This window comes from Herpailurus yagouaroundi, unplaced genomic scaffold (assembly GCF_014898765.1).
Source record: "Herpailurus yagouaroundi ecotype Mexico unplaced genomic scaffold, PumYag 355, whole genome shotgun sequence".
Lineage (NCBI taxonomy): Eukaryota > Metazoa > Chordata > Mammalia > Carnivora > Felidae > Herpailurus > Herpailurus yagouaroundi.
In genome coordinates, this window is record NW_024412572.1 from 5,508,061 (window position 1) to 5,522,785 (window position 14,725).

Genomic DNA, 14,725 nt, shown 5'->3' on the forward strand with positions numbered 1-14,725 from the left:
ACATCCAAATTAGTTAGTATATAGTGCAACAATGATTTCAGGAGTAGATTCCTTAGTACCCCTTACCCATTTAGCCCGTCCCCCCTCCTATAACCCCTCCCATAACCCTCAGTTTGTTCTCCATATTTATGAGTCTCTTCTATTTTGTCCCCCTCCCTGTTTTTATATTATTTTTGTTTCCCTTCCCTTACGTTCATATGTTTTCTCTCTTAAAGTCCTCATATGAGTGAAGTCATATGATTTTTGTCTTTCTCTGACTAATTTCACTTAGCATAATACCCTCCAGTTCCATCCATGTAGTTGAGAATGGCAAGATTACATTCTTTTTGATTGCCGAGTAATACTCCATTGTATGTATATACCACATCTTCTTTATCCGTTCATCCCTCGATGGACATTTGGGCTCTTTCCATACTTTGGCTATTGTGGATAGTGCTGCTATAAACATGGGGGTGCATGTGTCCCTTTGAAACAGCACACCTGTATCCCGTGGATAAATGCCTAGTAGTGCAATTGCTGGGTCGTAGGCTAGTTCTATTTTTGGTTTCTTGAGGAACCTACATACTGTTTTCCAGAGTGGCTGCACCAGCTTGCATTCCCATCACCTCATTTTAAAAATCTTAATCTAAATCCTAGCCCTCCTCTACCTGCCACTCTCTCTGGGACCATTCTTCCTCCCTAGTCTTACTGTCCCCAGACTACAGAATAAAGAGAACTACTGGATTATTCTTTGAATCTTTGAAAATCATGATAAGGGACAGAATCTAGGTAGATAGTAAGTACTTAACTAGATGTTAACACTCTGAGGCTTGAAAACCACTATATTAAATGAAAATGTTTGATATAGGTGGTAATAGGCCAGAAAAATCCCCGCTCCCACATGAGCCCCCGCCACCTTTGCGCTTTCTGGGGCTTATTCTTTTCTTGCCCTCCAGATGCCTGGGCCATAGCCCTAGAAGGTAACATGCAAAGGAGCTTGGGCCCAATGGACCAAAAGACTAGGCAGAGCTGTAAAAAACGTTGGAGGCCCATTTCATATTTGAAGTGTTTCCAAAATTTCCATTAACATCAGGGTTTTTTGTTTGTTTGTTTGTTTGTTTGCCTAGGCTGTTCCTTCAAGTAGAAATGGAGAGATGGGTACAAAGAAAGGAATGTAAGGTAGGATCAGGGCTGAGACTTGAACCTGGATGTTTAGTTTCCCAGCTAAACCGTGTTTTTCTTTCCTCTCCTCATAGTCCCTAGAAAACCATCTATAGTCTATGATGCATAGACTATATGCAATCTATGAGTGCATATAAACCGTTTTGTATAACTGCATGGCTAGCAGAATTATCTGGAATGTATTGCTCCACTTTGAAAGGATATTAATAGAAGTGATATTGATACTTATGTGCCAAATCCTGGGCATTTAAAAAAAATTTTTTTTACACTTAATTCATTTTTGAGAGACAAAGACAGAGCACAAGCAGGGGAGGGGCAGAGAGAGAGGGAGACACAGAATCTGAAGCAGGCTCCAGGTTCTGAGCTGTCAGCACAGAGCCTGACATGGGGCTCAAACTCACAAACCGCAAGATCATGACCTGAGCTTAAGTCAGACGCTTAACTGACTGAGCCACCCAGGCACCGGCCCACCTGTCCCACCCCGCTCCTGGGCATTTTACCTGGAATACCTCTACGGCTTCTAAACTCCGGAAATATTACTGTTCTCAAACCTTTAAAAGACTCACACCGTATCACAAGGGTGCTTAGTAAATATGTGGTAATAGGGACTAGTCGTTACAATCACTGAGCCCTTTGTAACTTCCTCTTCTGGATTACAGAATCCGTTTTAGTCAGTCATTTTAATGTACTTGTAATGTACATCCTTGGTCAGTAGGTGGTGCCATGAACCCATCTGTGGTTTAAGGCTTGCCTAAGTTCTGAGCATCAATGGCAAATCCTCCATTTATTGTGGTTTCCCTGGCTTTTGGTGGATGAGAAGAGTGTGTGAGACTTTTAAGGAATGTACATTGACCAGGATAGCTAGGTGAAAAGCGGGAAGAAGAGGCAAAACAATCCATTATGCAATTGGTCAAGAAATGTGTCTGAGGGGGTGGGACAGGATCTGGCCAGTCCTTGGCAAGCCCCTAGCTGGGAAGATGAAAGGAGGGCTATAGATGGGAGTAAGGCAGCTATTAGACATATGACATGAGTACACAGGCAGGAGCCATTCTATCTAGAGGGGGATCTGGAGGCTGAGGGAAAGGGCAACTTGCAACACCCCAGGTTTTCTCAGTGGAGCAAGATGTCTCCAGTGGTTAGGGAAAAGCAGTTCTGAGGTTTTGCACTTCCTTAGCACCCGACCCTGTCTCTCCCACATCATGTACCCCTGCCATTTCAGAATCTCTCACCAAAGACGCATTGAGATCTCCCCTCTCCAGTTCCTTCGTTTGAGCATCCATGGTCCTTTCCTGGGGTATCTGGCACTCCTCTCAGAAGTATCATCAGCTACGAAAGGCATAAAGCTGTCCAGGAGGTAACCAGAGTTCAATTCAAAACACAAGTAGACGGACCTCCACACTGTTGCCAGATGAGTGGGGGGAACCATACGCAAGAATTGAAGATCATATCAAAATCTCTCAATCTATAGATGAGGAAAGGGGCACATGGCAAATCATTGGCAGAAAGGGGGCCAGAACCCTGGGATTTGGCCTCAATCAAACCATCCCTTCATTTCTGTACCTGTAATGCTATCTAAAGGAAGTGAATTGATGCTAGTTGTGTGATCTACTAAACTTCTGATTAAAAAGAACCTTTTGGGGGCACCTGGGTGGCTCAGTCAGTTAAGTGTCCAACTTCAGCTCAGTCAGGTCATGATCTCATGGTTTGTGAGTTTGAGCCCTGCTTTGGGCCCTGTGCTGACAGTGCGGACCCTGCTTGGGATTCTCTCTCTCTTCTTCTCTCTCTCTCTAAATAAATACAACTTAAGAAAAAAGAACCTTTTAAAGGCCTGTTTTAGAGTTTTAAAAAACACTTGCTAATATCTTTCATGTCAGTGACCATTGATATTATTCCTGGTCACTGAAAAGTACACAAAATTGTGTCACAAATGATGTTTAGCTAGCCACGCACTTTAACCAAAAAGAACCACGTGAAAAAGAAAAACCAAGCTCTAAGAATTAAATTCTGACTCCAGCTCTCCTCCTAATTTTTAGGCACTTCCTGCTTCCTTCCACATGACTCATTTTCACTATGACACTGATAAGAGCAGGAAGGCCTGGTAAAGATTTGTGAGCACATTTTTTTTCAAATTGTCTCTATAAGGTGGCTCTAAAATGTGAACATGCAGAGGCAAGAGATAGGGTCTATTTCGGTTTTAGATATTTAATTTGTTTTGCTGCTGAATCAGTAAACAGTACCAATGAAGAAGATCCAGGAGGCCGACTGGTGCAGGTTATCTACAATATAAAATCCCACCCTTCTGTGGCCCCCTCTTTGTTCAGTTCTTGGCTCCATCATCTATCTAGAAAATTCTTGGTGTCACGAATATGATGAGTCTAGACAGTCTCTAGAATACAAACTTCTGAGTCTGCAGACTCCTGCTGTCCTGGGATGAGCTGATTTACATGATGAAAACGATTATTACAGGGGCGCCTGGGTGGCTCAGTTGGTTAAGCATCCAAATCTTGATCTCGGCTCAGGTCACGACCTCATGGTTTGTGGGATCGAGCTCCACATCAGGTTCTGGGCTGAGTGTGGAACCTGCTTGGGAATCTCTGTCTCCCTCGCTCTCTGCCCCTCCCCCACCCATGCCTTCTCTCTCAAAATAAATAAACAAAAAAAAAAGAAAATGATCATTATAGAACATGACTGCAAGAACTCTGTAAGGGATAGGACTTTGCAAAGAAGACGATGACACATTTTTATATAAATTATCTTTATTTCTGTAGCATACAAAAGATATAAATATGATTTATGTAAAACCAATCAGCTGCACGCTTAAGCAGAAAGTACAAGGAGCTGGGGGATAGATGTCTCTGAGCTGAACAGAGAGGAGGAAGCAGGATTAGATCCAGTAGTCCCATCAGGCTCCCTTTCCCCAGACACTGTCATATACGCAACTGGAGAGAAGTGAACAGCTTTCTGTTTTCAACAAGGGTTGATCGGACAGTCCATCAGGACGGTGGTGCCAGAGGCCTGAAGGGCTTTAGGGCACTTCTATGAATGAGGCACTTGACAGGAAGCATGCCTGAGATGGAAACCAGCCATGTCAAAACCAAGCAGATAGGATTTGCCAGCGGGGGATGAGTAAAGAGTCTTTTCATCTCCCACATCTCTTTCCTTCCCATTGCTATTTGACGTGGAGCAAGGAACAACAGGAAGCGGGGACGAAAAGGAAGTCCACAGAAAGGAAATATGATGGACCAACAGCCACTGATCCCTTGCCCCACGCTGGCCAACAGCTCAGTGCACACTGGGAGTTGAACAATGCTGAATGTAGAACTCACAAGTTCTCAAGATTCAGATGCATTCTGAGACTGGTGAACTGGTAGCAAGCAGAGTCATATGGTTTGTTGGGAGGTGCTAACAATCTGAAAGACTTGGCAAAACTCTTATGATCTGTGAGGAAAAGTGATAGGAGTGTGATCTCTACCAATGAGCCAGGCTTTAGGGAGCTGATAATATTTAGGTTAAGAAGAGAGGCCCAAAGCTCCACCTAACAAGGTCCACAGAGCTCAGAGTCAGCTAGCTGGTCCTCACCAAAGCCTCCCTGCCACCTCTCTGCACAATGACAACAACAAGTTTCGAGATATAATGTTCTCTTACCTCTTACATGGTCTATAGGTGTGTGTGTGTCCCTTTATACTAATGGCTCCATGTAATAGAGCTGTAGGAAGCACTCCTGGATTGGAAATGAAGGCAACTGTCAAATCACCCTGTCTTAACTAGACTAAGTCACCCCTAGACTTTATGCTTTCAGCCTAAACTGAAATTAAGACAACTGCATACGTTTCTCACATCCCTGATCACAACAAGTTTGGCCACAGCCACTTTGAGATTGCTGCTGGCCGACCTACTCTGAGGGAAGAAAGGGAAGAGGGGGACTGTGACATCAGTGCCTTCCAAGCCCCACGGGGAAAGTAAGCTAGCCCCACCAAAGAAATACCACACTCCCTCTGATAAAGGCAGTGCAATGCCCGATTTATTTCCTAGTGAGCAGAACTTCTTCCCATAGGGAGGGTAAAGTGGCTGGCACTGGCTTCCCCCATGGGTACTTCAGGTAGGACAGCAGAATTAAGCCACCTGTGTGGACTCAAAATGATCACTGATGGGGGGTTTTCCCAGTTCTGAGGGTAAATGATACTCTGGAAACCACTGTCACCAAAACAAGGTAAAAGCAAGGCTTACTTAATAACAACAACAAAAGGTAAAATAAAAAAATTTTTAAGTCCCACGTTGGGCATAATACTTATTTGAAAAAAAAATTTTTTTTAATAAATTTTTAAGGGGTACCTGGCTGGCTTAGTCGGTAGAGCATGTGACTTTTGATCTCAGGGTCATGAGTTTAAGCCTCACGTTGGGCGTAAAACTTACTTAAAAAATAAAAAATAGGGGCGCCTGGGTGGCGCAGTCGGTTAAGCGTCCGACTTCAGCCAGGTCACGATCTCGCGGTCCGTGAGTTCGAGCCCTGCGTCGGGCTCTGGGCTGATGGCTCAGAGCCTGGAGCCTGTTTCCGATTCTGTGTCTCCCTCTCTCTCTGCCCCTCCCCCATTCATGCTCTGTCTCTCTCTGTCCCAAAAATAAACGTTGAAAAAAAAAATTAAAAAAAAATAAAATAAAATAAAAAATAGAAAAATCAAAAACAGGTGAAAGCTATATGGATGTAGCCTTTTCAGATCCAATTTATGGGACCGTTGCTTCCCAGAGATATGCATTTCCCACTCATATGGTGCCATGACCACAGGCCCATTCTGGAAGATGCCCAGGTAACTTACAGAAATATACCTGGAGCAGGGGTCAGCAAACTATGGCCCACAGGCCAAATCTGGCCTGCTGCCTGTTTTTGTTAATGATGTTTCAGTGGAACACAGCTGCACTCATTCGTTTATGAGCTGGCCATGGCTGTGTTTGCAATACAACAACAGAACTGAGCAGCTGTGAGCGCCTCTCTGACCATTTACAAAAACAGTTTGCAGACTGAAGACCGAAGGCAATTTAGGGAACTATCCCACTCAGGAAAGGTCTTCAAGAAAAAAGACCCAAGTATTTACTCATTAGAACCTGATTCTAGCTGTATATTTCCAAGCACAGGAAATCGGACTCTTGAGGGCACAGAATCTGTTGGGCAATAACTTCCGGAGTCGCCAATGTGCCCTGAACAAGAAGCTCTCTGTGCTTTGAACAGTCTGTCCCCCACGTTAAGCTGTGATCCCTGACCAGGTCCGTGAAACCCAGAGAAGTTGGGTGCATGTGTACATATACGCATGTGTATGCACATGTACCTATGTACACAAGCACACGTGTATGTACACATACATACATACAGGGATTACTCCCAAAGGGGCAGGCAGTCACTCTTCAGTCCTGGGGCAAAAGCAAAGGAAGTGACTCAAAGCTGTGAGTGAGAAAACTCAGCCCTTTTTCTTTCTCTTATTCACATGCTAGCTTGCTGTCAAAGCTGGAAAGTCCAATGGCAAAGGCCTGAAGTGCACACAGTGGGTAGTTGTAGTCCAGGGTGAACACATCATCTGCCACACGTCCAAACTGCATGACTATGTAGTCAGCTAGGAAAAGAAAGAAATTAGGACATTAGAAAATAGTGGGGCTGTACTGGGGAAAAGCCTATGAAAGATACAGGGAAAAAAATCCTTCAAATCGATAAGTTAATCACCAAGTCTCTTTAAAATGGGAAACTTTGAGAAGGATGGAAAGAGGCATTGACAAGAGTATCTGCTAACCATGAGCCAAGCTTCTATTACCATTCCTCTCAAATACAGACAGCAGGAGACCACTCATGACTAGCATGACAGGACAAGAGGAGGGAACAGTACAAGCTCCACGGACCAGAGTTTGAATGAGGGTCATTTGCATCTGCTTCCCAAACAGTGGTTCAGAAGTTTTACTCTAAAGGGCTGCCTGGGTGGCTCCATCGGTTAAGCATCTTCTGACTGTTGATTTCAGCTTGGGTCATGACCTCAAGGTTCATGAGATTGAGCCCCACATAGGACTCCAAGCTGTCAGCACACAGAGCCTGCTTGAGATTCTCTCTTGTGTGCTCTCTCTCAAAAATAAAGTTTTTTTTTTTTTAAAAAGAAGTTTTATTTTAAACTACACTTCAATCTTTCCAAAGAAATAATTTCTTTCTTAAATAATTTTCCCCTGGGGGTGGGTGGGGGGGCACCTGGGTGACTCAGGCGGTTGAGCAACCAACTTTAGCTGAAGTTATGATCTCACGGGTTGTGAGTTTGAGCCCTGCATCAGGCTTGCTGCTGTCAGCACGGAGCCCACTTCAGATCCTCTGTCTCCCCTCTCTTTCTGCCCCTCCCCAGCTCATGCTATCTCTCTCAAAAATAAATAAACCTTTAACTAATAATAACAATAATTCTCCCCTGGGCAGAACTTCCTGTCAATGATAGGAAGTGCTCATTTCCCCACCGTGTAAGAGCATCTTTCCTCCTATTCCCGCCCAACCCTTCCTGCAGGCTCACGGTCATTCTCGTGGACTATCTGAAAGTTCTTCACAGATGCCTGAGTGACCCGGCCGTGGAAGTTCAGGACATAAGACTGTGTGTCGTCATTCCAGACTGGGGACTTGTTGTGCAGTTCAATCAAGTTTTCCATGGTTTTGTTCTGCCATTTGGAAAGCAAGCTCTCGTGGTCCTGTTGGAAGAGAAAAATCACTGCTTTGTACTGAGAACCACAGGAAATCATTCACTTTCAGCTCTGTGAAGTAGAAGGTAGAGTAGGAGAGTATTTCCTCCATTGCAGAAAGAGTACAACAGAAACAAAGAAAGCCCACAGTGAAGGCAGCTTTTACAAATTGTGGTAGATTATCTAGCATTGCTCTTGGCAGACCAAGCGGTTTCAAATCAACCACTTTCGTAATTCTGCTGCAACGGCCCTCATCCTGAGGTTCGGGACTGATCACTCTCGTGAAGAACGGTATGAGCCACACTCCACTTTGGGATTCTGTAAGAATCAATACTTTTTTGTATTGATCTCATCTGTACTGTATTCTTGTCTTTGAGGTTCTTTTGTTGATTAAATATGTTCTTACTTACATTTCGTGGCCGAAATGGGATCCGTTCGTGATTCATATTCATTCCTGGAATGATCACAGACATTTTCCTAGGACCTTTAAATCCAAGTACATTTGTTTCCTGGAAGACAGAATAAGGCAGGAATTTGAAAACGGAAAGGAAAAACACATGACTTTCTTGGGCATGTAAAATGTCCAGTGATGATGTCAAAAACACTAAAAACTATTTTATTACTTTACTGTAGGTGAACAAAGAGACAGAGTCAAAACAAGGAAGGTAATACTGTACTTCCTTTTAAACCTAATTTGAACACTTGAATTTAAAACAGATTCTATTGGCTTGAAACTTTATTCTCTTTACTCTTAAGTGAAACTTGAGACAACTGTGAGCACTTTCCAATTTTGTCCTCAACACAGGGGCGCCTGGGTGGCTCAGTCAGTTAAATGTCTGACTCTTGATTTCAGCTCCACTTATTATCTCACAGTAGTGAGATCCAGTGCAGAGTCAGCTAGAGATTCTCTCTCTCCCTCTCTCTCTGCCCCTCCCTCATTCATGAGCACATGCTCTCTCTCAAAATAAATAAATAAACTTAAAAAAACTAATTTTGGGGGCGCCTGAGTGGCTCAGTCAGTTAAGCATCCGGCCCTTGGTTTCAGCTAAGGTCATGATGTCACAGTTGTGAGTTCAGGCCCCACATCAAGCTCTGTGCTGACAGTACAGAGCCTGTCTGGAATTCTCTCTCTCTGCCCCTAACCCACTTGCTCTCTCTCTCAAAATAAATAAATAAACTAAAAAATATTTTATTTTTTAATTTTGTCATCATCAATAAATATTTATTTCCCATGACGACATATGATATACAATGAGAATTACAGCTTAAATTATATAGGGAATGTACCAGGAAGTAAAAACTTCAAATGCCTGTATCCACATTAGGAATATAATCAGTGGTATTGTAATAGCCATATATTCAGGACAGATGGTAGCCACATTTGTTGTGAACATAGCATAATGTATAAACTTGTCAATCACTAAGTTGTATACCTGAAATTAATGTAACATTATGTGTCACCTATATAAATAAAAAATAATGATCATAATACTATACTGTATATTTGCAAGTTGCTAAGAGAGTAGATCTTAAAAGTTCTTATAAGAAAAACAGCTGTAACCATGCGTGGTGATGGATATTAACTAAACTTAATAACTAAACTTATTAACTGAATGTGATGATCATTTTGCAATATATACATATATATAAAATCATTACATTATACATATGAAACTAATATGCCAATTACACCTCAATTAAAAAAAAACAATAAACTTAGGAGCACCTGGGTGGCTGAGGGTACAGCCTGCTTGGGATTCTTTCTCTCTCCCTCTCTCTCTCCTACTTTCTCTCTAAACTCATACTTTCTCTCTAAAATAAATAAAATGAAAACTAAAAATGAAAAAAAAAAACCTAAAAAACCTTAAATGCCTGTCAGGCCAGGCAGATTATATATGAATAAAATAAGCACATTAAAAAGGTAAATATACACGTTTGTATGTATACCTATACATATATACATGTACACATGTACATACATATATTTGGAAGTTATGCATAGTTAAAACATGTAATGGAGAAATGAAGCTAGGAGAAAAAAACACTATACATTATAAAAATATTAAGTTAGCCATTTAATTTCACAACATTTCATGGGAAATGATGAGATTAATTCCAATTTATGAAAAAGTTGTGACTTTGGGATCAAAGCAACAGGTTAAGTCAGGTTAATTGCTTCTTATTTTCTTTTACTCAATGACTTTTGAGTGCTTACCATGCACCGGGCCCTGTGCTAGTGGGGATGTAGCAGAGAATAAGAGTTTACAAGAGAAGGTTCGTGTGGCACAAGCAGTAACAAGTATAACGTGTAAGTTACTAGAGGAAGCACAGGGGCCATGGGGATGTATACATACAAAGGTCAACTCTATCAAATGGTCAGAAAAGACTTCTCCGATGGCATCAGTTGGTTAGACAAAGGACAAGGAGGGGGAAAGGAGAGGCTCTCGGGTAAGGAAAGATCACATGGTGCAGCAAGGCAATGACGGGGCTGTTATGTCTCCCATTATGGGAACAGGACAGGGCCAGGGCCGTTAGAAGAGTCTGGAGGAAAGGCCAAAGCATTAGGGCTTTATTCTGTATGCAGTAGGTAGTCACTAAATGCTGTGAAGCAAGAGAACCACAGGATTTACTGGCACTGTGTTTTAGAAAGATCCATCTGGCAGCAGTATAGAGTGAATCAGGGAAACACTAAAAGTAAGGAGAGATCAGTTTCTACTTTGTTGTAACCTCTGGCTAGTGGGTAAGAGATAATAAAGGACTGAGTTAATACAATGGCATTAGGAAATAAAAGAGCAGACAAGAAATGTTTTTAAAAAATTAAAAACAACCAAACTTGGTAATTCATAAATAATTAAAATGAATACACAGAAAAAACGATACCAGCAACAGAAAAGGGGGATCATAGAGATAGAAACAAGCTTGGGAGGGAAGATAGTGAGTTCAGTATTGGTTAGGTTTAAAGGGCCAGCAGGACACCCAGAAGATTAAGGAAAAGACTCAGGAAAAGAGTGCGTTCTGAGACTGGCACGTACGTAACAGATGGCTGCCAGCTCCTGCCGGGTATAGGCCTTCTCTACCAGACCCTGGGCCTTGGCTGGGCTGACACCGTGATCGTAAACTGTAAACTTGGTCCCCATGAGGTTGGATCTAGAATCAAGAGGAAAAAGTCGCCATTAATGATCTATATTTTTGCTCCTACACAAATACAAATCTAGGACAGGTATGTAACAGAGTGGAAGTCCATTTGCCTGTTCTCCAAATGTTCATCACTACTTTTTCAAAGATCACTCATTAAATAAGGAAGGAACTTAGATTTTCTGTTAACTTCTATGTTTTTTTAAGATTACAACATCAGTACATGCTCATTGCAAAGAAGATATGGATTATTTTGGGTCACCTGGGTGGCTCAGTCTCTTGAGTGTCCGACTTCGGCTCATGTCACAATCTCACAGTTCGTTGAGTTCGAGCCCTGCATCAGGCTCTCTGCTGTCAGCTCAGAGCCTGCTTGGGATCCTCTGTCCCCTCTCTCTCTGCCCCTCCCCTGCTCATACTCTCTCTCTCTCTCAAAAATGAATAAACATTAAAAAAAAAAAAAAAAGAAATTGTTCTAAAACAACAGGAATAAAAGTATCAGAAAGAATAGATCAGTAAAACAAGGCTGCACTCACCTGAGTTTGCCAATGTAACTTTCCCCTTCACGAGATAAATCTGTTGGATCAGTGGAGATAAGATAGTTGGATGTTTTGCTCTTTTTCCGCTTTCTACCTGCAAGAAGAAATATCTGGAAAAAGAAAAAAATGTCAGTCAAAAATGTCAAGAGAACCACCGTGGCTTATTCCTTTTTTTTTTTTAAGTTTATTTATTTTTGAGAGAGAGACAGCATGAGTGGGGAAGGGGCAGGGAGAGAGGGAGACAGAGGATTCCAAGCAGGCTCCGCGTTGTCAGCACCAAACCTGATGCAGGGCTTGAGCTCGTGAACCATGAGATCCTGACCTGGGCTGAAGTCAGGCACTTAACCGACTGAGCCACCCGAGTGCCCCATCCCATCCTTCCAATTCTTTACTGCAGCTGCTTTCCTCATATTCCTTTTTGTATCTTCAGTGATATGAATACTGTCGTATTTATGCATCCTTCCTAAATCCCACTAGACTTGGACAATGACAGGGAAGCAGGAGAATGGCAGTAGCTAAGGAAGGGACTTTAAAATCAAACACAGGTTTGAGTCTGGCTCTGCCACGTATTAGTGTGACTTGAGGCGGGTATGTCACTCTCTATGCCCCAGTTACTCATCTATGAAGCAGGGATAAGAAATCCTATCTCACAAGATTGTGATAAGGATTATAGGAGATATTATATACATGAAGCATTTAGCACATGCCTGATACAGAATAAACAATAAATAGTGGTTATAACAACAATGATATAAATCATCATCTCATTTCTGTGCTGTTAAAATCATCCACTTAGATCTGGCAGCAGCAATACAAAATACACTGTTCATTAGCAAGTATTAAATTGCCTCAAATTTGTATTTAAAGTAAATTAGAATTCCTAAAGTGAGAAATAAGACATTTCACTTGCATGCTGTTCCGTATTTCCACTTCCTCCTATCCCCTAAAGCTTGCTCTTTCTTCCACAATGTCATGTTCTACCATAATTAAAATAAAAACCAAAGAGCACACAGTAACACCTTCCCCCTGCCAAAAAGTTGGATAGAGGCGCAAATAATTACATTCAAATATTCTCCTCTACTTTCCTATATTCTGGATAAAACTTTTTTCTTTGGGGTGGAACAGATTTTGCCTATGAGACTATGAGCTCTTTCTTTGAAGACAGAACACAGCACCTGAGAGTTAGGAAGTACAATCTGCTTCCAGATGACTTAGTCTGTTACCAGTGCTGTTCCTCTATCCTACGGCCCTTCAACAATCTATTCCCACAACATTCTTCCCCTCTATTTCAAGGTTTGTCTTAAGAATCAATTCTTAGGGTGGCTAAAATGAACAAATCAGGAAACTATAGATGCTGGAGAGGATGTGGAGAAATGGGAACCCTCTTGCACTGTTGGTGGGAATGCAAACTGGAAAACAGTGTGGAGGTTCCTCAAAAAATTAAAAATAGATCTACCCTATGACCCAGCAATAGCACTGCTAGGAATTTACCCAAGGGAAACAGGAGTCCTGATGCATAGGGGCACATGTACCCCAATGTTTATAGCAGCACTCTCAACAATAGCCAAATTATGGAAAGAGCCTAAATGTCCATCAACTGATGAATGGATAAAAAAAATTATGGTTTATATACACAATGGAATACTACCTGGCAATGAGAAAGAATGAAATATGGCCTTTTGTAGCAACATGGGTGGAACTGGAGAGTGTTATGCTAAGTGAAATAAGTCATACAGAGAAAGACAGATACCATATGTTTTCACTCTTACGTGGATCCTGAGAAACTTAACAGAAGACCATGGGGGAGAGGAAGGAAAAAAAAAATTAGAGAGGGAGGGAGGCAAACCATAAGAGACTCTTAAAAACTGAGAATAGGGGCGCCTGGGTGGCGCAGTCGGTTAAGCGTCCGACTTCAGCCAGGTCACGATCTCGCGGTCCGTGAGCTCGAGCCCTGCGTAGGGCTCTGGGCTGATGGCTCAGAGCCTGGAGCCTGTTTCCGATTCTGTGTCTCCCTCTCTCTCTGCCCCTCCCCCGTTCATGCTCTGTCTCTGTCCCAAAAATAAATAAACGTTGAAAAAAAAAATTAAAAAAAAAAAACTGAGAATAAACAGGGTTGATGGAGGGTGGGAGGGAGGGGAAAGTGAGTGATGGGCATTGAGGAGGGCACCTGTTGGGATGAGCACTGGGTGTTGTATGGAAACCAATTTGACAATAAATTTCATATTTAAAAAACAAAGAATCAATTCTCAGGGTGCCCAGGTGGCTAAGTAGGTTGAGCGTCCAGCTCTTGGTTTTGGCTCAGGTCATGATCCTGGAGTCGTGGGATTGAGCCCATGTCAGGCTCTGTGCTGAGTGTGGAGTCTGCTTGGGATTCTCTCTCTCTCTGTCTCTCTCTCTCTCTCACTCTCCCCCCGTCCCTCTCTCCCACACTCACTCTCCCAAATAAATAAAAGAAAAATATTTAAAAAACTGTTTTTAGTGTTTTATTTATTTTTTGAGACAGCGTGAGCGGGGGAGGGGCAGAAAGAGAGAGGGACAGAGGATCCAAAGTGGGCTCCATGCTGATAGGCTGACAGCACCAAATCTAATGCGGGACTCTGAGATCAGGACCTGAGCCAAAGTCATTCACTTAACCAACCAAGCCACCGAGGCACCCCTAAACAAAACAAAAAAAAAATTTTTAAAGAATCATTTCTCATACCTTCCGATTTTCATCTTTTTCCAAGTGCATATAGTAAGTGGGGAAGAGACCCCGATCCATTCCTTTTTTATCCCTGGTTATCCGACACTTTACTGTAATACCCCGAGGGGCAGGACTATATGCAAAGTCCTCCAAATTCTCCACTTCTCCCAGCTGGTTATCACTTTGTTGGGCTGCAGTACCATAAGCTCCTGTATCCTGAAAGAACAGTCACACGTGAGCGATAGAGGTTGGATCAGAAAACTTGTTATTCTTGTCAAGAAACAACATACAAAATAATTTAGTGACTTATCCCTATGTCTCTAGTCTTCTGACAAAATAAAGGGAAACTCTGAGAAGTGAAATAGGCATATGAATATTGGGAATAATGAAGGAGCCAAGTACAAAAGTGGGATATAACTTCACAATAGCTGGCTTGAGACACAAGAAATTTAGGGGGGGGGGGGGGTCATGAACTTTAAGACTAAATTTGAGCTTAAATCTTTTGAAAGAGGGGCACCTG

General features: G+C 42.3%; 1 protein-coding gene and 1 non-coding gene across 7 annotated transcripts in view; one reads left to right on the top strand and one right to left on the bottom strand.

Moving 5' to 3' along the window:
* The first annotated feature begins 5,491 nt into the window (after nucleotides 1–5,491).
* On the top strand, nucleotides 5,492–5,564 carry TRNAK-UUU (transfer RNA lysine (anticodon UUU)). Its single transcript has one exon. It is a non-coding gene; the product is annotated as a tRNA-Lys (tRNA).
* A 1,032-nt stretch (nucleotides 5,565–6,596) lies between these two features.
* Nucleotides 6,597–14,725, bottom strand: part of TULP3 (TUB like protein 3) — a 66,034-nt gene continuing 57,905 nt past the window's right edge. For 5 of the 6 annotated variants that reach the window (XM_040462820.1, XM_040462821.1, XM_040462818.1 and 2 more), the window contains 6 exons: nucleotides 14,224–14,421; nucleotides 11,520–11,632; nucleotides 10,884–10,998; nucleotides 8,262–8,360; nucleotides 7,689–7,860; nucleotides 6,597–6,764 (listed from right to left, as the gene is read on the bottom strand). In XM_040462820.1, the coding sequence (XP_040318754.1) occupies nucleotides 6,631–6,764; nucleotides 7,689–7,860; nucleotides 8,262–8,360; nucleotides 10,884–10,998; nucleotides 11,520–11,632; nucleotides 14,224–14,421 (831 nt within the window). In that variant the 3' untranslated portion in view covers nucleotides 6,597–6,630. The remainder of the gene's footprint in view (nucleotides 6,765–7,688; nucleotides 7,861–8,261; nucleotides 8,361–10,883; nucleotides 10,999–11,519; nucleotides 11,633–14,223; nucleotides 14,422–14,725) is intronic. The other variant, XM_040462823.1, reaches the window with a different exon arrangement.